Below are 25,776 nucleotides of genomic sequence, written 5' to 3' on the forward strand. Positions count from 1 at the left end.
CGCTTTATAGCCTCTTTCAACAATATCCCACAAGCCTTCGCTCTCCAGTAAGGCACTCATTTGGATACTCCAATTGTCATACTTCAAATCAACAAGACGAGGGATAGGAAGCATCGACATGGCTCTGATACCACTTTGTTGGAAAAAGGAATTATTGGAGAAGAAATAAAAAATTATAGAAGGAAAAAAAATGTGGAAGAGGTGAAGAATCTCTACGTGGAGAGGAGGAGAATAAAACAAAACACACAACTTACTTCATTCATTGAAAAAAGGTACATATTTATAGGCTTACTGGATAAGCACTAATAATCAAGATTTTTTTTAAAAAAAATCTATCTCTACGAAACTCTTATCCTATCTTGACAACTCAATAATCCTATCACAAAGTTTGGTCAAACTTGCCACCTCATCCTTCTATCTTTACAAATTTTATCAACATTAAAGTAAAGTTTAATCTCCAACAGAAAATGCTCAAGGCATCGATCACTTGTTCTTTCTACAAATTAATGTAGCCTTGGATCGAATTGATCGGTTTCAAGTGTTGGCGAATCGGTAGCATGTAGACCCCAAGACGTATTTACAGATTAGCAAGCTGTGGATGTTTTCTGTTAGTGTAGCCATGACTACTCGTTACCTGTTTTTCATGATACAGAAGCTTACGAGTGTGAGAGGCACAGAAACTACTCGGGCATTCGTCGAAAGGATATCTGCTAACTGTTATCTACACGCGATCAAAGAATCTGTTTATGGTGATTTTAGCCAAGCTCTGATGCCATTGTGGTTAATGTTGAACGGCCAACTTTTTCGCCGCTTTGGACTCTCCGAGAATATTCCAGACGCCAAGGCCTGCTGAAACCACAACTTGAATTCATCGTCCTCGATGATCATCTCGGCATCCAATAACCCCAAGGATATCTCAGAGGGTTGGATCGCAGCCCCATTGTATTTAAGCCGACCATGTTCACATGAAAGGTTGGCCCATGAGTGTTTGCCTTGCATTCGATGCCCTTCATACAACAACACACTTGCAAAGTGAGAAGATCGGAAAAATCAAAACAAAGAAAACTAGAAACAAGAGCAATTGCTAGCGCCCCCACGGACTTAGCTGGAGTGGTTAGTGCGTAGAAGCTTGCCACTTGAGAGTGTGGGTTCGAATCTCGGGATAGTCAGGGCGTAATTCTTTGGTCCTTGTGCATTTCTTCCCACTACGTAGATTCATTTAAAAGATCAAAAGTTTATCTTCAATTTAACAAATTTTCCTTTTAAAAACTGCAACAAAGCAATACAAGATTAATAATCAGTTCTATTTCAACAGATAATGTATATCATTCTCAAAGATGGTAAGTTTTGTGACGAAAAATGTATATCATTCTCAAAGATGGCCATTTCCTCTGCAGTAGCTCTGAATTTTATCATATACAATATGGTGACATGGTCAAAGTCTTGGTATATCTAGATTTATTCTATTTGTGTCTCTGCAATTCAAGCTTAGAGTTTATTTTATTTGTGTTCCCATCAATTAGCAAAAAAAAATTGAGGAAACTTTGTAAAGCTGAGTATTTTCTTTTTCTAATTTTATTAGATCTTTTGTAAATACTTTGATAAATTGAAAAGACTAAGTAGGGGTTAGAGCACGTACCTTACTTACCTCACTTGGTGATACTCCCCCTTCATCACAGTTTTCTTCTTCTGATGATCCTCCCCCTTCATCTATGCTCATCTCCGAGCTGGTTTTTTCAAAAAGGTGGTTGGCCATCAGTGCTACTACTGAGAAGGCTTCGACTTTAAATTCCGAGGATGAAGATTCATCCCATGTACTTCAAACTCTTGCTTTTAGAGGGCGTCGGTCTTCGAGACTTTTCCTTATCCATTTTCTTTAATTTGGGGCAGTCATCCTTGATCTACCCTTCCTCGTTGCAGTTGTAGCATCAGACCGTCTTTTTTTTACGTTGATTCTTCCTTGACTGCAATCGAAATTTATTAGTTTTAAGAAATTTATTGAAATGTCTTACCAATAGCGCCGTTTCGATTTCGTCGATCGATGCTTCGGAGTCGGGATCGTCCTTTTCAGCTTGTAGGACAATGTTGAGGTTCGACTTCTCTACTTGTTTAGACTCTACAAGTCGAGACTCGTGAAGTTCAAAAGTAGAAAATAAACTTTCTAAACTACTTACCTCAAAGTCCTTAGAGATGTAGTAAGCATCTACTAAGGACACCCACTCTGGAGTTCTAGGGAAGACGTTGAGCGCATACCGGATAGAGTCTCGGTTCGTCACCGATTCGCCAAGATTTGTCAGTTGCATTATCAGCTCCTTGATTCTCGCTTGGAGTTGCGCTACCTTCTCGTCGGTGTTCATCCGGAGACTCGTCAGCTGAGTTCGGAGGATGTCCCGCCTTGCCAACTTCACTTCTGAGGTGCCTTCGTGGAACTCCAGAAATTTATCCTAGAGGTCTTTAGCGGAGTCGTAGCTTCCGATCCGACTTACCTCCTTGGGTGGTAGAACGCTGAGCAAGTGAAATATCGTCTTTCCGTTGGCCACGAAATTGGCTTGCTCCTTCTTCGTCCAGTTGTATTCTTCTTTGTCTTTTGGCACTGCATATCTATATTTTATTATTAAAAGTATATCAAATTCAGTCTTAAAGAATACCTCCATTCGGCATTTCCACGTAGCGAAGTCTCCGTCGAACTTTGGGGGATGAATGTTCGCGCCGTCCATCATCTTGATCTTTGTGCTTCAGTCGGCGGTGAGTCATTCTGAGGCTGTCGGGCTCTGATACCAATTGTTGGTGCAGCGGGACCGGCAAGAGAGAGGTGAATTGCCTGCACAATAAAAGAGTATACCCTTCTCGAGACTTTCAACTCAAAAAATGCAATAGTAATAAAATAAACTAAAAGAAAAAGACTCAGCAATTTACTTGGTTACAACCAAGAAGGTTGTTAATCCAAGGCAGTAGAAAAAGCTCTGAAAGATCTCCTTCTCTGAAGACGGAGAAGCATTTTGCACACTAGAAGCTCAGAACTATTGCTAGAAATGAATACTGAGTTGAATACTTGATTGATATATCATTCCTAAGTCCAGGGGTCCTTTTATAGCCCCTGGAAAGTCTATCCAGTATGTCGAAGGCACCTCCAACTGAGGTCCAAGGCGCCTCAGCTCGGGTGAATGGATAGAACTCTATCCGGTCGACAACGATCATTTTGACCAGGGTGAGGCGCCTCAAACAAGCATGAAGGTGCCTCAAGGTGGAGGCGCCTTCAATACTTGATGAAGGCGCCTTGAGCTTCATTTCCAGCTTGCTTTCTCCTTTGTTTTGACTTCCGAAACTTCACGTGTTTGGGTGATTAAGGCCAACCGAAATAGGGCTCATCCGAACCCAACTTCCGGCCTTCTCCTCGAGCAAGCTTCCGTCCCGACTTCTCGTCCCTCGAACGTCGCGCACGTTCTTCTCGTCCACCGGTGTGTTGGAACCCCAAGGTTGTTTTGGTGTGATCAACAAGTTAAATTAGGTCCTGTGTGTTTCTAACCTTGTGTCTAAGTGTGCAGGAACTTAGAGCACATGTAGTCGAGCGGAAGACGCAGCTAGCGAAAAGGACGGCACGCGATGCGTCTGAGGGACGAGGCACACCGAAAGAGTACATCAGCGAACGAGAAGGAAGCGTGCGGTGGTTCCGAGGGACGAGAAGCCGGAGCGGAAGACTGCTCGAGGAGCAAGAGACTCAGCTAGCGAGAAGGTCGGCACGGGGTGCAACTGAGGGACGAAGACTGCGGATGAGTACTCTGGCGGACGAGAAGGAACGACGCGGCGATTCCGAGGGACGAGAAGCCGGAGCGGAAGCCTGCTCGAGAAGACCGGAAGTTGGGTTCGGGTGAGCCCTATTCCGGATGGCAGAGATCACCCAACCAAGCGGAAGACTCGGTCTGAGGCGAACAGAGTCGGAGCAGAAGACCAGGGCTGAAAAAGTCAATGAGGTTGACTTTCCTGCCCGGGGCGCCTGGAACAATCCGGGGCGCCCGGACCGTACCGGGGCGCCCGGAAGTCGATATTTGACCAAATCGAGATTTGACTCAGTCTGAACGTTGGGGATAAAGTTTTATCTCCCCAGGGCACCCAGAACCCTTTGGGGTGCCCCGACCAAAGTTATAAATATAGTTTTGGTCCAAAATCTTTTCAACGAACTCACGAAATGTAATTCCAACACACTTGTGTGCTTTAGTTTAGAGTTAAGCTTCTATTTCTGTGCTTCATTGTTGTACAAGGCTTCTCCGCCTGAATGAGTATTTAGTACTACATTTACCTTGAATTAACAACCTCCCTGGTTGTAACCAAGTAAATATCGTGTGCCTCATTTTTATGATTTATTTTCTGCTTATTTTATTTTATAAGTATTAGTTTAAGAGTTCGAGAATGGTTGGTTTTGGTTTTGTGTTTGCAGGCTATCCAATCCCCCTTCTAGCCAGCCGCAACAGTGTACTCTTCCACAACTCTTTCGTCCTTTGGGCGCACCGAGCCCGTCGACTCCCTTCCCGTACCGTCCTTCTCGCTAGCTGCGTCTTCCGCTCAACTTCCTGTGCTCCTAAGCTCCTGCACACTTAGACACAGGGATCAAATAACAAACAGAACCTAACTTAACTTGGTTGATCATATCAAAACAATCACGGGGTTCAACATTCTCGAGTATCACCCAAGCATTGCACTATTACATGGGTCTGACGCACCCTTACCCAATTTATGGAAGGTCGGCTTAGATCAAATATGATATTAAATTAATTTTTTATAAGGGGGGAGTCCGTTAAAGTAGCTTGTTGCTAGAATTCTCGAGTCTCACCCTAACATTGCATTATTGCATGGGTTTGACGCATCTTTACCTAATTTATGAACGCTCTTTTGGTTAAAATTAAGTGTATTTATTTTTATCGGTTTAATATTTGATATAAAAAATTAAATTAGTTTTTTTATAAAAGATGGTATGTACACATATAAGCAAGTGCAAAGGTACACGTAAAGCTTTGATGGTGTACAAAATTATAAAAATATTAGAGTTTTGCCTCACTAAAAAATAAAATTAGGAGTAATTCTTAAAAATTAAAACTATATTTTATAGATTAATTATTCTTTTCTCATATCTCTTCCTGGATTACCTCCCTTGATATAAGGGTCCTAGTTCACGCAACACCATCTCTAGTATAGAAAAAAAAAGATTAGGCAATTAATCAAATATAGAGAAAAATAAGGAGACGACTCCTAAGGGAGTCATTTAAAAAAAATCATATAACATTGGACATGCCCAATCTTACTCTTTTTTTTTTAATGCGGGTTGAAAAAGGAAAATAATTATTAAAAATTTTAAAAGAATTATAAATAATAATATTTATAGACAAGTAAGTAGGGGTGAACATTTGATTAATTCGGTATATAAATTAACCGAAAACTGATTTAATGTTATCTCACCAAAATGAATTAAAGTTTTACTAAAACCGAATTAAATTAAAAATAGCTCATATCGATTAACACCGAATTAATCAAATTTATTTTAAAATAATAATAATAATTTATACAAAATTAATACCAAATTAACTGAATTAATCGAATACTCATTCTTACAAGTAAGTCCTATAAAAAACAAGAGAATAAATATATTTATCATTTCTTTTTATAATAAAAAATACATCAGTTTTATTCCTACGCTCTCCTCTCTCTTTTCTCTCCCCAAGTAAACTAAGCGTACCTCCATCTTTTATAATAAAATATTAATATTTACACACATGCTTGACCTGTATTAATTAGATTTTACATATTATCTTCTCATGTATGATTGAACTTATTTAATTCTCAATCATGCCCGTTTTAGTTTAGACTTCTTAGATTAATTTGTTTAAAAGAAAAATTAAAGTGAAATAGATGATTTTTTAAGTTAGAATAATTATGGAATAGTTGTTACAAATTGTAATAATTACTAATAATTACTATTATAGTTAAATTCTAAATTTTAAATTATTCTTTTCTCATATCTTTTCCTACATTATCTCGTCTGATATAAGAGTTCTAGTTATGTAACATCATCGCTAGTATAGAGAAAACAGATTCGGCAATTAATCAAATATAGAGAAAAATAAGGAACCGCCTCCTAAGGGAGTCACTTAAAAAAAATCATAGGCCATTGGACATGTCCAATCGTACCTCTTTTTTTAATGCGGGTTGAAAAAGAAAAATAATTATTAAAAATCTTAAAAGAATTATAAATAATAATATTTATAGACAAGCAAGTAGGGGTGAGCCTTCGATTAATTCGGTATATAAATTAACCGAATTAATTGAAAATTGATTTAATGTTGTTTAACAAAAATAAATCAAAGTTTTACTAAAATCAAATTAACCGAATTAAATTAAAAATAAGTCATATCGATTAATACCGAATTAATCAAATTTATTTTAAAAAATAATAATAATTTATACTGAATTAACCGAATACTCACTCTTACAAGCAAGTCCCTATGAAAAAGAAAATTAACCGAATAATCATAGTTTATTTGAGCAAAAGAAAATTTTTTAAAGAAATTTTTTGTTTCAATTACTTTAATTCATAGTTGATAAGACAAATATAGAGAAAAAAAAAGATTAGGCAATTAATCAAATATAGAGAAAAAAGAGTAGCAGCTCCTCTAGGAATCACTTCTTGCTCTCTTAGTTTTTTGTTTAGTAGGAGTATAAAAATCATATGCTATTAGACATGTCAAGTATGACGAAGTTATCATTATGAAAACAAATATACTTCAATAGTAAAAACTTGTGTCTATAAGTATGACAAAGTCATCATTATGAACTCGAGAAGGATACCTTAAATGTATATTTTTAGTGTAAAAATATTAAAAATTGATAAGATAAACTAATTTTTATCACCCCTTTACCCAATACTTCGTGACTCATAGTTCTTTGACTCATAGTCCAAGATGGCCGTTCTTATAACAATGGGGGCTAGCACAAATTGATGTTGTGTTCGAGGTATGCCGAGAAAGCTGATGATGTGGGTCGTTGCAAAAATTAACTCGTGGCCAAATATAAAATGATACATAAGAAATTTAGTTTCTATATGCATTAAAAATCATTAAGTAAATTTACCTATTTACTAGTGTGCAAAATCTAAAACTTCCTATAAACGTCTTCCTTGTATATAATTAGAAGATAAAATATACAGTTAGAATTTTTAATATATCCAACACTCACGGATAGGATGCTCTTGAAGTGCATTGAAGTGCTTCGGTTATTTATGAATTATAATACAGATATATCAAAGCATACTAAAAGTAACAGAGGAAGAATTTGCATCAAAGCACTAACAGAGGAAGAAGTTGCATAAAAGTCAGATGATACTAAAAATAACAGCTGAAGAAGTTGCATCAAAGCCATATGATACTAAAATTAACAGAGGAACAAGTTACATCATCAAAGCCATATGATACTAAAACTAACAGAGTAAGAAACTATACCAAATGAGAAAGATGCCATGTTGATTTCACAGTCGGCTGTTGGAATTTCACGACAGAGATTACATTGGCAAATACTTTCATTTGGAATTGGACGGTGCAATTATTATGCAGGGCGAAGGCAACCCCAGTGCCTACCGAAGGATCGTTCCATGGGAATGAGCCTTGATTCTGAGATTTTTGAGAATGTTTGACAAAGTTATCACTGTACCTGAACCGATTGACATGGAATAGTAGAGCTGCCGTCAAAGTCGTCGATGGAAGTAGCTGCATCCCTCCGAGGACAGATATCACCATTGCCACAAAGTTTATTTATTCAAGATAATTTGAATTTAAATCAAAATAATAATTATCTAAAATTAACTAACAGTAAACAGAACTTAACTAAAAATTTAGAAAGTAAAAATAAGAAAATAAACTATAAATCAAACTTTAGAAAACTAGAAAAATAAAATATTGTTTTGAAAAAAAATTTAATAAATTAGAAAACATTATTAATAATTTTATCAACTCGCAGAATCTAGATTTAAATTATAAATCTAAAACAAAACTTTTGTAAACTTAATTATAATCATGTACCTTTTAATTATGAAACTAAATTATAACAACAACAACAATAATAATAATAAAACAATAATAACAATAATAATAATAATAAAATAACAACAAAACTAAAATAAATAAAACAACAAAGATAAATTAATAAAACAACAATAATAACACAATAAATAAACAACTAAACAATAATAAATATGACTTGTTTGAATTGTATTACTCGCCATGCATACTTAAACTTAATTCAAATTATTCTAAAACTTAATTAAAATTATTTTTAAAAAAACTTAATTCAAATTATTCTAAAACTTAATTAAAAACTTAATTCAAAAACTTAATTATATTAAAAAAACTTAATTAAAATTATTTTAAAACTTAATAAAAATTATTTTAAAACAACTTTAAAATAAAACTAAATTAATTAACCCTAATCAATAAATTAATTTAACTTTAACCAATATTAAATCAATGATTAATAACATTAACTTAATTAAATTAACTTAACTTAATATACTTAATTAATTCTTAATGAATTTCAACTTTAAATCTTAACCTTAATCATCAAATAAAGTACTTTAAACTTAAACAAAATTTAATTATGAAATTTATAATCAAATTTTTTAATCCTTAATTAATAGTCATACTAAATTAAACTCAATTGAAACTAACTTTGAATTATTACAAATTAAGTTTACCTGGATTATTAATCTAAAAATTCAACCTATAACAATTACGATTAATTCTTAATCTAATTAATAATCATTTAATTATAAATCAACTTAATTGACACTAAATTAAATCTTTTATTAATTAGCTAATTATCTATAACAAATAACTTTACAATTTCTAAACTAAAATTAATTTATAAATTCAATTAATTCACAAAATAAAAATAAATGTTATCATTAATATCAAATTAATAATTCATTTTAACCCAAAATTAATTTAACATAATCAAAGTTCAACTAAAACTCAATTTTAACTTAATTACAATTACACTCGCAATCAATAAAATCATCTCACGCAATTATAGGATTACCATACTTGAAAATTTAGAATGAGTGAGATGCTAAGAAAATTTAAATTTAATTTTTTTTTAAAAAAAAATATTTTTGAAAACTTATAAATCTATTTTCTTATGAAATATTTTTCAAATCTTGATTGATGATTGATTGGGTGTATTATATATATAAATTATTGTTATTAACCAATGAATTTCAACTTTAAATCTTAACCTTAATCATCAAATAAAGTACTTTAAACTTAAACAAAATTTAATTACGAAATTTATAATCAAATTTTTTAATCCTTAATTAATAGTCATACTAAATTAAACTCAATTGAAACTAACTTTAAATTATTACAAATTAAGTTTACCTGGATTATTAATCTAAAAATTCAACCTATAACAATTACGATTAATTCTTAATCTAATTAATAATCATTAAATTATAAATCAACTTAATTGACACTAAATTAAATCTTTTATTAATTAGCTAATTATCTATAACAAATAACTTTACAATTTCTAAACTAAAATTAATTTATAAATTCAATTAATTCACAAAATAAAAATAAATGTTATCATTAATATCAAATTAATAATTCATTTTAATCCAAAATTAATTTAACATAATCAAAGTTCAACTAAAACTCAATTTTAACTTAATTACAATTATACTCACAATCAATAAAGTCATCTCACGCAATTATAGGATTACCATACTTAAAATTTAGAATGGGTGAGATGCTAAGAAAATTTAAATTTAATTTTTTTTAAAAAAAATGTTTTTGAAAACTTATAAATCTATTTTCTTATGAAATATTTTTCAAATCTTGATTGATGATTTATTGGGTGTATTATATATATAAATTATTGTTATTCACCGGCTAAGTCTTTAGAACCTTAAGTCAATCGTGACCCTTAGACACACATAAAAAAGTCTTCCTTGTGGGTAACAAGGATATCTAAAAATAGTGTCTGGTTAAGGGGGAGAGACTTGATTGAAGGACATATTTTTTTAAATATATTATTCAAAATCATGCTTTTTAAAACATATTTTGAAAAATGTTTCAAAACACTCTTTGAAAAATGCTTGATAATACTTCTTTACAAATCTTTTTGAAATTATCTTTAAAATCTCTTAATCAAATACTTTTTGAAAATTACTTTTACAAACTTATTTAAATAATTCTGGTTTTGACATTAACTTAAAAATATTTTTAAAAAATTACTTACAAAACTCAAAATACTATCTTTTAAACATAGCTCAAGCATTATCTTTTCAAACTCATATTCTTATTTTTGTAAAAATATCTTAAGTCTTGAACATTTTTTTAAAAAAAATTAGCTTGAAAATATTTTTGAAAAATTGCTTACAAAAGTTTATCCTTTAAATATAACTCAAAATCATATTCTTCAAACTCATAGTTTTTGAAAACTTTTTGAAAAATCAAAGTTTAAAAAATAGTTCCTTGAAAATAAAATTTTTAGAGAATTCCTTGAAAATTACTTGAAAATATTTTGAACCCAACTTTGAAATAATCTTTGAAAAGAAAGCTTGACAAAACTATTTTTAAATACTTTTAAAAATATGCTTGAAAGTTATCGTTGAGCCGGTCCTGGCAATCCCAGTGTCTACCGAAGGATCGTTCCATGGGAATGAGCCTTGGTTATGAGATTTCTGACAATGTTTGATAAAGTTATCGTTGTACCTGAACTGATTGGCATGGAACAGTAGAGCTGCCGCCAAAGTCGTCGATGGAAGTAGCCGCATCCCTCCGAGGACAGATATCACCATTGCCATTCCTTCGAAGAAAATGAGATCGGGAGAAATACTGAGATCGAGAGAAAGAATATATAGCTCAGAGAGATCCGGTCCGATCTGACTATACTGACTAGTTAATTTACTATTTCAAAATTATTTTTGTTTACAAATATAATTAATAAATAAGAAATTACTAACCCCAAATCTCTCTAGGGCAAAGGCTAGTGCGCGCGTCGTCGACGACGGTGATGATGTTAGCCTTCCGGACATTGTCGCGTCGATCTCCGTCTTCGCCCAAGTAACAACAGCGTTGGCTACCATGTAGAAAGCGACAGCATAGCTGGAACGAAGAACCCTAACGCCTTCAAGATTCGAGAACGAATAAAGAGAGAGCGGCGATATTTGACGTCTCTTTATAAACAGAATAAATGGGAATAAAAAACTCCTATTATTAAAAATATCAAGTAATTCAAATTAGTTCTTTCCTTTATTTTTTTTAAAGAAAATTCAATTGATTTTTTTTTTTGTCATTCAAAGGATTTTTTACTTTACTCAATATAATTTTTAAAATAAATATACAATTACTTATTTTAAAATTAGGAATATGATATAAATATTGTACTTTATCTAATATAATATTTTTATTATATATTTTCTAATTTTTAAGGGGTTTTTTAAAATGCAGGATTCATATGTTTTTTAAGAAATAAAAAATTCATACGGAAGAGTATATATTTTTTTTTAATTAAGTATTTAGATTACTAATTTTGAAGCAATCGATTCAATTCGGCACTATAAAAATTTTCCATGGACTAAGATAAATTAGGAAGAATAAATTAACTTTGATGGATGGTGTAGTATCATGAGTAGTACAAATTCTGTCCTTTTGGAGTGATGCGGCGGTTAAAGCATGAAGTGTTCTCATATAAAGTTTTAGGGTTGAAATTCAGCGCGTCTAAGTATGCCCTCCCTATGCCTTACCACTCGTATTAATGACTAATAGTAACCTATAATTTACCTTTCCTATGTTGACTTAGGGATGGATTATCAAAAATACTGCTGATGAACTAATGGTCTTTTGTCACATGAGTCGTATAAATTCCTTAAATATAATATATTTTAAGTGATTGAGTTTTGAAAATTCATTCTCTACGGAAACGGATATTTAATATAATAATCAGTATTATTTAAGCAATCAAAAAAATATGATAATATTTTTTTTGAGTAATTAAAATTTTGATAAAATATGTTCGTTATTACCCTATTAAGATTGATAATATAATTAATTAGTTAATTATTATCTTAATAAATATGTCTGTTGTTATCAAGATAAATGTAAATAAAGCTATTATTTAATTATTATATTGACCAAATAATTTTGAGTAATCATTATTTTTTATTATAGTAAATGTTAATTCTTCCCTTTTTTTTATCTCTTATCGATAGAGGGATAAGAAAATCATGATTCCCAAATTAAAATAACCTACAATTTTTTTCTGATGATTATCAACCCTCCTCCCACTCATATGCCTCCAGTCGATTTTCTCCCTATATTTAAAGAACAATTTTAAGTCGGTATGCACTTTCTTGTTCATCTCTTTAGTTCTGAAGTTGGTGGCTATTTTCATATACCCTGGCATCAGTTAGTACATAACTCTTTTAGGTTGTTGTGTGGGATCGTTATACTGTTCCACCCAGGGCCATCTCAACCCTTTTTGAGTCAGAAAAAAAAATAAGACCTTAATATTTTTTTAAAATAAATATTATTAGAGATGTTTAATTTTATTAGTTATAGTAAAAAGTAGAAGTTGCCACCTAGTAGCTTAACACGGCCAATCTTACGATCATCTATGAGGAGATAAATCAGGAAGTTGTAGTTGATTACTGTGGGAAGACTATTTTTTCGACTTTATTGAGATTCAACCCCTTGCCTATTGTGCATTAGCCAACTCAACCATGTCCCGGGATGACATTTAATTTTATCAGTAAAATTTAAAAGTACAATTTCATATATTGACAATAATAATTTATACAATTGGAAGTAGTGACAAACTATGTCACTTATCAATAACTTTATCTTGTGTCAAACTTCACTTCTTTATTAGTAAAATTTAAAATATAAAAAATATTTATGTTAATTAATTTGGAAACAAGTAATAAATTATTATAATATTATTAATATGTATTTTAATTGTTATTTAAAAAATATCAATCAATTTTAACTTTGAGTAAAGAAAGTCTTAACACAACAATAAAATTATTGTATGTAACCTAAGAAATAGATTCGAATACTAAATATAGTCATTACGCAAAATAGACTCTTTCTTGAAATCTTGTATCGGAGGGAGCTTCGTAAACTAAATTATCTTTTTATTAATTTTAATTTTGATAAATTATTAAGAAAATTTATTTAACAAAAAATAGTTAACTAATAAACATCAACGGTGAATTATTAAAAAAATTGAAAGAAAAATAAATTTTTTAAAAAATATAATGAAAGAGTAGATAGAAAAAAATAAATTTTAGAAAAAAATAATAGTGTAATATTAAATTTTTATAAAAAATATCAATTAAATATAACTCATAAATATTTTAAATTTATTAACAAATTTTAATTTTGATTAGTAAATTAAATTTTTACCAGTAAAAAGTTAAAAATTACTAATTAAATTTTAATAATAAAATAAAATAAATTATTAACCAAATCTAATTTTAATCGTAAGAAATTAAAATTATCAATTAAATTTAAAGAGTAAAAAAAATGAAAATGATGTAGACTTTAATCTATTAAAAAATAAAAATTATTGATTAAATCTAAAAATTTAAAATTACTGACTAAATATAATTTAGTTAGTAAAAAAATTAAAATTGCTAATAAAAATAAATACAAAATTTATTTTAATCATATCCTGCGCGACTTGCCGAATTAAAAAAAATAATTAAAATATGTTTTAAAAATTTTATTTTTAGGATTTATACTTCCCAATTGGGTTATAATTTGTAAGCTATTTTTTTTAAAAAAGATTTTACTTATAGAGTTCAGATTTTTAATTAGGTTATAGTATTTAGTAAAAAGAAAATTTTAAAATTAATAAATTTAAATATTTATGGACTATTGTAATGTGTTTAGGGGATATATTTATGGATTAAGGATTTATATATAAGGAAATATTGATTTTTTAAAATTAAAAATTGAAATAATAGATATAAATATGTATGTTATTATTATTTTTTTAAAAAAATTGAATTAAAATATTTTTTAAGATTTTATTTTAGGGTTCGTGCATCTCAATTGAGTTATAATTTTCAAGTTATTTTTTTTTTAAAGATTTTATCTCTAGGGTTCAGATATCCAAATTGAGTTATAATGTTTAGTAATAAGAAAAATTAAAAATGAAATCAATTTAAATATTTATAGAATATTATAACGTGTTTAGGATATATATATATATATATATATATATATATATATATGAAATTTGATGGGTCCCACCTATACCTTGAGCTGCCCCTGGTTCCACCTATCCAACATTTCTCTTTTACTTTGTATTTTTCATTACTCTATTACCCAAAGATGTCCAAGTCAGACATCTTTCTCTTCTCCGAGTGGACTCTGTCTACTTTGACAATATGCCCACCTCGAATATATACTAGAAAAAGCACTACTTATTTACAAAGTCGGCCTAGGGACTGTCAAGATGGGGCTAGGGCATAGGGCCCCACCTCCAGTAGACCCCTTATTTAAAAAATAATTTTTGTATCTTAGTAAAAGCTAATAAAATAATTTTTATATTTATTGGGAATTTTTTTAAAAATCTAATTATAAATTCTAAAATATTATATTTTATTATAAAAGAGTCTCACAAAGAAGAGAAAAATATCCTCCTTCACGAATCTTTTCCTATATCTATTTCTCTAAATCCCAATCTTTCAAAATCTATTTTTGCTCACCTTCAAACTCTTCGCCCACACCGATAGTCATCATCTAACTTTGCAGTCGTCGCATCGTCGCATCACCGCCCTCGCCCACCGATATTACACAGTAGTGCAAGCGTTTAAATACTTCGATTTTGATGAAAAATTTTTACTTGAATTAAAGGAGGTTTTTTTTTTTTTTTTTGCACCGGGCCCTTTAAAGTCTAGGGACGACCCTGGTTTTGTATGTGTTCGTGTTGAGCTCTATCTGAATATGACTGCCCGCCCCTCTAGGTACGTTTTTTTTCATCTTGTTCTCTTAAATATAACTAATTTCTCTTTTCTCTTTGTAACTAAAATCAAGATGAGGGCGATGCTGAGCGGCAAGAGTAAAGTTGCCAATGCGAAGATCAACATCAAAGGCATGATCGAGCTGGAGAGTCACAACCTGTTGTTAGTCATACGCATTCTGCTCAACAAGCAGGAGTTCCCCTTCATCTGCGGAGTGGAGGACCTCCTCATCATCTCTCAGAGCCGTCCCGACTGAACCGTCTGCCATCGGCGGGGCAAAACTCCTCCGGATCACCAGCAAGTGCGTCGCCGACATGGTACGAACTCTAATCTTTATTATTTATTTTTAAATTTCTAAATTGCTTTTTTTTAAAAAAAATAAAAAATCAAGAAAATTCACATTTTAATATCTAAATTCTATTTATTTGAACAGGTGGATCAAACCGCGGCCATGGCATTCGGAAATCATAGAACAAGCAATTACATTCGCATCCAGGTAGATTATTTATTTTAACTCAAAATTTAATAAATTTAAAATATTATAATTATGGAAATTCTAATTCTAATTAAATTTCCATTTAGGCTAATGTGTTCACGTCTGGAAATTGCTCATCCAAGTCAAAGAACTTGTTGCAATCAGTGCAAGACATGCTTTTGCACAGAAACATGGAGTCCTTCCCCTTTCGAGGGAAAAAAAAAAAAAAATTCTCAACGGAGTCATGCTGACAAGCCCGACCAAATCGTGGTTGAACTGATCAAAGAGGAAGAGAAAAGGAAGAAGAGCTCGATCCCGCTCGTGGTTATTAAGCAAGCGGCGACGACCTCACAAATGTCGCCGTCATGTCACTTTAGTCGAACGGACGGCAGCTCTTCCTCTTCTTCCTCCGCAAAGATGAAGCTCAGTGAACCATTGACATAAGCAACAAGCTTTCCTCTGTGAAGATGAGGCGCAACGAGCCTTCGATCGAGTACGCGCGGGCAGTGAAGAGTAGCAAGCCTTCCTCGAGGCAATACAGAACCTTAACATCGATGAGCCATCAAACATGCTCTCAGCAAACTAAACTATAGACATTAACTACAAATATTGCATAAGGGAGATGCCTTGTGCTCAAGGCATCGATCACTTGTTCTTTCTACAAATTAATGTAGCCTTGGATCGAATTGATCGGTTTTAAGTGTTGGAGAATCGGTAGCATGTAGATGCTAAAACAGCTACCCCAAGACCTATTTACAGATTAGCAAACTGTGGATGTTTTCTGTTAGTGTAGCCATGACTATTCGTTACCTGTTTTTCATGATACAGAAGCTTACTGAGTGTGAGAGGCACAGAAGCATCCGTCGAAAGGATATCTGCTAAATGCTATCTATATGCGATCAAAGAATCTGTTTGAGTTTATGGTGATTTTAGCCAAGCTCTGATGCCTTTGTGGTTAATGTTGAACGGCCAACTTTTTCGCCGCTTTGGACTCTCCGAGAATATTCCAGACGCCAAGGCCTGCTGAAACCACAACTCGAACTCATCGTCCTCGATGATCATCTCGGCATCCAAACCCCAAGGATGTCTCAGAGGGTTGGATTGCAGCCCCATTGTATTCAAGCCGACCATGTTCACATGAAAGGTTGGGCCATGAGTGTTTGCCTTGCATTCCATGCCCTTCATACAACAACACACTTGCAAAGTGAGAAGATCGGAAAAATCAAAACAAAGAAGACTAGAAACAAGAGCAATCACTAGCAAAATTGTATGTAATGCTGAATTTGTTTAAATTAAAGTTTGTGCGAGATTCATTTAAAACATCAAAAGTTTATCTTCAATTTAACAAATTTTCCTTTTAAAACTGCAACAAAGCAATACAAGATTAATAATCAGTTCTATTTCAACAGAAAATGTCTATCATTCTCAAAGATGGTAAGTTTTGTGACGAAAAATGTATATCATTCTCAAAGATGGCAAGTTTTGTGATGTATCAAAAATCTCACTCATCAAACCCTTTATTAGATAAGGCATCAAAGAAACCAAGCATTGGGTAAATCAAATATCCTTACACTGACCTGACAAATCGCCCATTCAGAAACATCAAAAATTTTGCTTTCTGCACACACAAAAGCTCGTGGTATTTCCACCTAAAAAGACAGATTACGCATGCATTACTTTTACTTACAGATCGAAGACACAATTTTACCAGGGAGAAAATCAAGATTGAAACATACAAAAATGGAGAGTATGAGGCAAATACCTTGTGAGGTGTCAAGATTGGCGAGTAGCCACTCTCTACCCACCCATCACCATCTTTGGCCTGATGATACTGGGAGCAACCCTGACAAATAATATTTCATAAGCGGGACGCAGAGATCACAAAGTACACAAACAAAGTGATAAATATAGATTAGCCTTCCTACCTGACACCACCTTGCCCTACTTTTACTTCTATTGGTGCATATCCATATGTGAGAATTTCCACACTTGGTGCACTCGATATGCCTGGATTCTTCAGCACGGTATTCAACACCATCCTGTGATGGGAAGGCAGGTAACCAGATTATTAAGCTAATTCTTCAAATCCAAACTGAAAAAGGATAACCACTATGAATGCGGGAAAAAAAGTAGGAGAACACAATGAAGCCACATGGAAAACTAAATAAATAGTAACTATAGGATAGGCATACAATTGTTCAAGACATCAATAAAGCTCAATTTTCGTGTGCAGATAAACTTTGAGATTCAGTACCATAGATTGCATTTCAGTCAAATTGATGCTCTGTATGGCTGCATGCAAAATCTAAAACAATCCTTGATGTCTACAAAATATCTAAATTATAATATTATTTTCACAACGAAATGTTTTTCCTATAATCATTTGACGAAACGATATTGAAGATACATCATAATAAGAAAATGTTGTGTTCACTACACCAGACAACTTTAATTGGCATCATCATGACCAATTTTATGAATAGTTCAAGGCACCCACACCACTTGGTAGGTGAGCTGCGTGTCAGACAACAAAGAATGATTAGGCGCACTAAAGCGCACTAACAGACTTCAAGCACTCGACCTGTGTACCAACTGTTCCATTATCTAATGGATTTGTCAATTGACCAGATCCATTTGTCTAGTCATTTCTTTGCCCCTAGGCTCACTCACCTTGCTCCTATTGCAATGAAAGGAAATGGCATGGGAGCCGAGTGAAGGTTCCCCTACAATCCTAAGGAAATTAGATATGGGTGAGTTAAGAGAATGCCTCGGACGTAAAGGTAGCTTGGGGCCAAGAAGCATTGTCTATGACATGAGATATGCTATGGGAGGGAAATATGACTCCTTGTACAGTTTGCCATCACTGCTGTACCTTATCTTCAAGGGAAATATGCTATGGAAGGCACTAGGATATTTGCTCTTCAGGTACCTCGGGAGTCCTTAAGGAAATAAAGGGAAATCAATCTTTGATCAGATCCTGAAGAGTTTTGGCAGCTCCTCGAAATAATTAACTTGTTCACATGGCTCCATCTAGTTAGCATTCAACTCCTTTACATCAGAGTCCTTGTTACTCAGTGAAGTGATTTATTGGCTGTACTTGATGGTACAAGGAAGAATACAGGTAGTATATGATCAGTGGACACCACAGAACTACCTCAAATTCAAAGAGTAACTAACTTGACAAGCAAAATGGTTACCATCTAAAAAATAAAACATGCCACATTATAAATATCTGCAATATTGAAAATATATTATTCCATGAGACATGAGGTGATAGGTAGCATATTTCATAAATAGAAGTTTTAGATTAAACATATTCACAAAGCTGCGTCACTTGTGTCATGGATCATGATGAATTATACCTCCTGAGAACGAGAGGTACCAGAACTCTGACACGCGCACCCAGATTCTTCCTTTCTTAACTGTTCATCGTAATTTTTCTTTTTTATGAAGTCTGAAAGAACCTGAAATATCTTGCTTATTAGTTGCCTAACCGCTGACCGAGCATTTAAAAAGAAAGCAACTAATACAAGTCAAGAGTTACTGTTTCTCTTCAAATGTTGATATTACTTGCCTCATATGCACACTGAAGCTTTTTAAATGATTCACAAGATAGTGGACTATTTGGATTCTTGTCGGGATGAACAAGCAAGCCCTAGACCCATGGACACAAGTTAACTTACAGTTACTGTGAATCAGGTGACTTTTTAAAAAAACATTTACTGTTAAACATTATCAAGTTGCATACCTTTTTATGGTATTCTTTCTTCAATGTCTTAGGGTCAGAATTCACATACTTCAGGAGGCCCATAACTTCATAATGGTTTGAACTATTCGTTATCCTTGTCATCTCAACTAATGAAGCTGATTCAGTCATGACAGCACTGCTAGAGGAAGCATGCTTATGAACGTCTGAAAGATTTGATGTCTTCGGTATTGTGCAGGATGATTTGAGAGGTGGCACTTCTTCAGCTTCTTTAGATGGAGGGGTATATTCTTTGTCAGCAGAAGCATCTTCTGAAACTTTTTCAGGTTCCTTTTCTTCTTGAACACAAGCGCCTCTGTTGGTACTCTCATATCCTTGAAGTAGTTTGTTCAATATACCGTTGGAAATAAAAGATAGGTTAAATGTCAAAAAAACTCCGTGCAATCCAGCACGGGCATTGATGACATGAACAGCATAAGCAGTTGTCATTAAGATCAAGAATCGAGCATGGTTAAGGGAGAACATATAACCTGCAAACAAACAAACTCAGTAAGCTTGGGAATATTACAGATATTAAATTGAAAACATAAATGGGAAAATGCTTCTGCAAACCTCCGGCAATTAGTAAAATTGCTATTATCCAAAAGCATCCATACAACCACACAAGTCCAATGCCATAAAGCCCAACAATAAGAATACCAGATGTGAAGCCCAGATGATGAATAGCTGTGGCTGCAGATCCCTGATACAACAAATATACAAATTAATTCTTCACAGTAAACTCAGATACTGTAATCCAAGTGAAAGTCAAGCTACATTTTCATTGATAGGTAATTTAAATCCCTTTGAATTGTTTTGACCAAAGTTTCCTTGGTCTAACTAATAAACAGGTAGAATCTATGTCAATAATCCAACTTTTTTAATCATAGAGCAGGTTTGAGTTCTTTGTAAGTTTCATTCTATCTTAACTATTTTTTCTCAATTCCAATCTATGCAACTATGCCTATTTGTTGGCAAATGAGATTTTTTCTATCTTCTGTTTTTCCTGCTAACTATAACCTCACAACCTTTATAATTCTGATGAATGCTACATTAATATCGTGCCTTTATCTGCTAGTAGACAAGCAGGGAGTTTTTGATGCTGAGTACTTGATGAATACTAGACAACAAATAATTGTGACACAATTTTCCATAAATAAAGTCAGATCTGCTCTGGTAACAGTTTTCAATGCTCAATGTAACATCTTTTATGTTCTTTGTTATTTGACAAGAAAAGGACAAGTGAATAAGTTAAGAACTCTCATTGAAAAGGGATTTATTATAAGAGTGGGCTCATGTGTAGTTAAAGTATACGCATATTTTCCCAGATCAAACACTGCATACTGTTAATATAGATATAAGAAGTGGTTTTGGGCAGAGATCTAAGAATCCAATGCATGCAGGCAAGAAACACTGTTGGTTTGAAATCACCTTAACAAAGAACAACCAAATTTTGTAATGTACATATAAAAAAAATAAAAAATAATAAGCTATCAAATTACATCAAATTGTTAAATAAACACAAGATAAAAAAATTTCAATCTTCACTAGGTCGCCTTATATTCTATTTATAAATTATAATCAAAAAGTGATTCAGAGGATAGCCATGTTAATCCAAATAGCAACAGTTACAAAATACTGAATTCTTTAACAGCGCCATGAAATCTTTAGATGGAGTAAAGTATCTACTTTTCACAAACATGTATTTACATCAATAAGAGAAGGATCAAAACAAAAAATCACAAATGCTTGGAAAACCAACAAAGATACTTGTGGCATCACAATCCATAATAAACATTTTTACATTTAACCTATTATTGTACATTTACTTGCAAGACATTTTAACAATTGGCAACCATTCCAATGCAGCTTTAGACAAGGCTTAATAAATATTTCCCGTGACAAATAGCTTCAGGAAAAGTATATAATGTTGCGACATTTTAGTCTCAAACAAGCAAAGGGAGGCGCATCATGAGCAAGCCACCATAAAGACGTTCAAAATACCACTCGTACACACACAATGTTTTTGCTATCAGAAAATATAAAACAGGCACAGTCACACAGAGACACTGTATCTGTACTACCAATTCCAGTAGGGAAGACAAGAATAGAGCCAGATTAATATCTCCTTGATTCAAGGTGTAAGCCATGAGAATATGATACCCACTTGACAGTGAACATCTGGCGTGTGAAAAGTTATTTATGACATTGTTAAAGCAAACTAGAATCTTACTGGCACCATAAAGACTCACCAAAAAGGCATCAGAGTAGCAAAGACTTATCTATGCACTAAAAATAGTGATGAACTAAAGATGAGAAAAAGGAAATATAATCAAACTTATACCAATCAAATAGACAGAAATATAATCAAACCCAGGTTACATGACCACGTTTTGTCCAGAGATGGTAAACCAAAATAGGAGATGACAGCAAATAAAAGCCTTTGCAAAGCACAAAAATAATATGGATAATTGGAACAAACCAGACTTAGAAGCACATAAAAGAGGGAAGTCGTGGAAGTCGAGCAAAGCAAGCAACTCCACATAATGACAAAAACAGCCGCCGAACCCAAGGTAAACAGGGACCTCAAACCCCCCACGGCGTAAGTACTCCATTGCAATAGCGATCTAAAAAGAAATCTTCCTGCAATCGTGCACCAGCTATAAAACAACGGCCAGTGGCGATCAATCAGAGGTCCAAGTTTTTCCCGTATACAATTCGCAGCAACTCGCACATCTAAAGAGAACTGCTTCTGATATCGAACCCATATCCACCCTTGCTTGAATAAACCTATACCTCGCATTGAAACCATAATAACAGAAAACAGATCACATTCCTTTGGGAGGAAAGGTCAAAACTGCCTCACCCAAAGAAACCAACGAAAGCAGCACAGCGCGGCTTCCGCAATCTAATCACGGTGCCAGGTCCCGACAATCTTCTCATTCCCCGATCATCATATCTACTCCAAAGATCTTATATCGGACGGTTCCATTAAATCTCTGTGCTTGACGACTACTCCCATTCAGGAATCAACCAAAACGGGAGGGAAAACAAAACGAATTTCCCAACATTAACTCAAAAAAAATCTCCTTTTTCTCCTTCCACCGACGGAGTGGCCTTGGGTGGCCACCGACAGCCAAATCTGATGGTCTTCCTCCCGAACACTATCAAAAGAGGACGAATCGCAGAATGACGCACGGGAGTCAGCTCAGCCCTAACTTCACCTACCGGTTCAACTGCTTTTCCTTCGGTGTCAGACGCAGCTCGTGATGCAGCAAGGAGAAGGGAAGGAAGGAGAGCAATGGCGAAGGCGATAAAGATGGCCAAATGGACTATGCCAGAAGAGGGGAGAGGCGAAGAGCAAGGTAAAGATCGAAGCTTGGAGAGAGAATGATGGTAGCGTGTACTAGACAGCAAGAAGCGTAGAGAAGAGAGAAATGATTAAATATGCGCAAAAATCGAAAGACGCCTATTTTGGTTATCGTTAAGACGGTACTTTATATTAAAATTATATTTTATTAAAAGAGTATTTAGCATAAATTTTAATTCTAAATTATTATTTTTATCCAACTGATCTAATGTTTTAACTGTTTCGTATTATAACGGGTTTGATTAAAAAAATATGGATTTTTTTTTACTGTTTCGAAGATATAAGTTAAAATATTTTTTAAAATATTGAGGACAAAATGTAAATATTTAGGGTTGTAATCGAGTTCAGTTTTGTATTATTTAAATTTATTTAATAAAGCAATTGAGTGAAATTAAGAATGTTAGCCTCCCTTCCTCTTATTTACTAGATGAGTTTCGATTAAATTCGATTCTTTTATAAATTATAAAACTCTTAATTTGAGTTTATCTGATATTTTTTAAGTTTTAAAAGTTTAAATATATTTAGTCCATTTGTGAATATATTATTTATTTTATAAATTCTTTAAAACATTTTACATTTTAAAATTGTCTTTTTATTAATGTTATTGTAATAGTAACTATCATTCTATAATTATTTTATAATTGTAATAGCTATAATTTCGTATTTATTATAATTATATAATTTTAATAGTTATGATCTCATAGTTATTATAATATAATATTAATTAGTATTAAAAATAAATTATCTATGTCATAACTGTTATAATCAACTGTATTATTATTAGTATGGATAAATTGAAATACTATTATAATATAATATTAACCAGTATTAACAAATGGCAATAGATGAAATGTCAATATTATAACAATTATAGTGATCATAATAATTTATGAATTAGTGTTGAGTACACTTGAAATGTTTATGTTTTAACCACTACAAACTCGTAGTGATTACAAAAGTATCATAAATAAGGGTAATTTTAAAAATAAAAATATACTTACGTGGAATAGAAAGTCAATTTGACAATAAATAAAAAAAAAAATTTTCCCTCAATGATTCTAATTAAAAGGATCATTTATATATCTAGACTTATTCGTTTAATTTTAATATTAAATTTCCCTGTCTAATTAATCTAATTAAGACCCTAAATAAATCAAATATTTATGAATAATCTAAAGATATATGTGTTCCGTTATAAATCACATAATTTATGAATTCTATTTATCATATAATAAATAAACTCTTACAATTAAATTCATTAACCAAGCTTAAAAATAAAAACATTTTAAATAATCAAATAAACTTAAATTAGAGTAGGATAATACGGATCCGATCAAATCAAACTTAAGTTCATTAAAAAATATATCAATGAACTTAAATGAGAATGGCTGTTCCAATTTGATTTATTTTATCTAATTAAGTGTAAACGATATAAAGTTTAGCTATTTAAGGCCCTAGATCTAATGCAGTGTCCTCTCACCTGCTCTATTTTGGATTACCCACCCCATCTACCGACTTGATCAGTAACTGGGGCCCGCAAAATGCCAATCGCATAACGCTGTGATAGCTAGAACCGTAACGTGGGTAGTCATTACTGGGGACCAAATCAAGTAAAGCCACCAACTTTCCTGTAACCTAATGCAGTCACATGTTTGTTTAAGGGATTATTAACGTCATAGTTGACTCTTTCTCGTTGATTACCTTTTTTGATTAATTATTTAATAATAAATATAAATATGTGTTAACAAATATCTTAATAATTAATATTAAAAATATATATATTACTTGCGTTGACAGAGGATGAAATAATTACACAGATTTAATTTAATGTAATGAAGAAGACAATAAATAGATAAAGTATTACTTTGAGAAAGTCTTGTGATATTGAATACATATAATTATATCATTAATCATTTATAAGAAAATTAAATGTTTAATTGATTTTTTTTTTTTATGAAAGTAGTTGTAATTATCTTTACTTGTATTTATAGGGCATTAAAATATCTTTTATTAAATATTAAAATTTATATTAAAAATGAAATAATGAACTATAATTATATTAAAGACTTTGTTTAAGGTTCTTGATGTGTGATACGGTGTATAATGGTAGGATTTGAGAAAATTAGGTTGTCATAAATTAAGGGGTCGTGACAGTCAGAAATCAATGGGCCATGACAGTTAGAAATCAAAGTGACATGTCAGTTAAAAGTTAAGGGGACGTGGCATACAACAGTTAGGGAAAGAAGAAACTGGGGCGCCTGACGTCATAAGCCGTATGATGCACGGTCCGGTGATTATAGATTAGGATCCCAGATTTGAGACATAAGGTGTGACCGGGGGTAATGCTTGACCTGCTCTGACTGGTCGGATTTTCTCAGCTCGATTTACATATCTAGCCCTGGTACTCATGGTAGGCCGACTTCTGGTAGGCTATTGGGCAATCCAAAAGGGAAGATGAGGTTCTCGCCATAGCTCGTCTTTCTCATCCAGACTCGAGCCAGGTGTTATACCTGACAGATCATCCCGAGCAGCCCCTAGTCATATCCAGGCGAAACAGAAGGCACTAGGCGACAATAAAATCAGGAAATCATAACCGTCTGTAAGATAATAATTGTCGTATGTCAGGGAATATTCCAATGGTCTGCGATCATCTGTGAATGGAACCTTCTTCCAGTCCATGGGAGGGTGTCACGCGTCCTCCATCACTAGACATCTCCTGACACCTGATATTCCTCGACATCGATCAGACTCTAGAGGTACGCACATTTATATAAAAATGGAGGTTCTCTTTCTTGAGAAGATACACTATCTCACACATTCATACTTATTTTCTATAGTTTTTTTTCTTCGTACATTGTTCTTCCGGGGGAAAAGTACCTAATTTGAGCATCGGAGGGTCTACACGGGGAACTTTTTCCTTGGTGTCTGGTCTCTAACGTTCCATGTGTTTGTCTGAGTGTGCACAGAGCTTCGAGTACTGAAGTACCGTCGATTCAGTGACCGCCGTTCGTCAGTGCTACGTGAGGGTCTGTTATCTTAGGCACGTACGATAATGGTGCCTAGTTGTCTCTTTGTCAATACCAATATAATAGCTTATTCGACCTTCGTCTGACTCAGATTCAGAACATGACCAATGTGCTTGACCATGACGAAAAGATAAGACGATATTACTT

The 25,776-nt window shown here is 33.0% G+C and overlaps 1 protein-coding gene across 2 annotated transcripts; it reads right to left on the minus strand.

Annotated features, from left to right (window-relative positions):
- Window positions 1–569: 569 nt before the first annotated feature.
- On the minus strand, window positions 570–22,670 carry LOC122047974. 2 transcript variants are annotated; one of them, XM_042609531.1, is made up of 10 exons: window positions 21,716–22,670; window positions 19,807–19,936; window positions 19,237–19,724; window positions 19,063–19,143; window positions 18,851–18,952; window positions 17,414–17,527; window positions 17,251–17,331; window positions 17,066–17,137; window positions 16,359–16,667; window positions 570–702 (listed from the first exon to the last, which is right to left on the minus strand). In XM_042609531.1, the coding sequence occupies exons 1-9, from the start codon at window positions 22,043–22,045 to the stop codon at window positions 16,407–16,409; spliced, it is 1,659 nt and encodes a 552-aa protein (XP_042465465.1). In that variant the 5' UTR covers window positions 22,046–22,670; the 3' UTR covers window positions 570–702; window positions 16,359–16,406. The 2 variants fall into 2 exon arrangements, with proteins under 2 accessions (XP_042465465.1, XP_042465464.1); XM_042609530.1 differs by lacking the exon at window positions 570–702 and having other exon boundaries at window positions 16,072–16,667.
- Between the last annotated feature and the right edge of the window lie 3,106 nt (window positions 22,671–25,776).

Source organism: Zingiber officinale, chromosome 2B (assembly GCF_018446385.1).
Source record: "Zingiber officinale cultivar Zhangliang chromosome 2B, Zo_v1.1, whole genome shotgun sequence".
NCBI classification, from domain to species: Eukaryota; Viridiplantae; Streptophyta; class Magnoliopsida; order Zingiberales; family Zingiberaceae; genus Zingiber; species Zingiber officinale.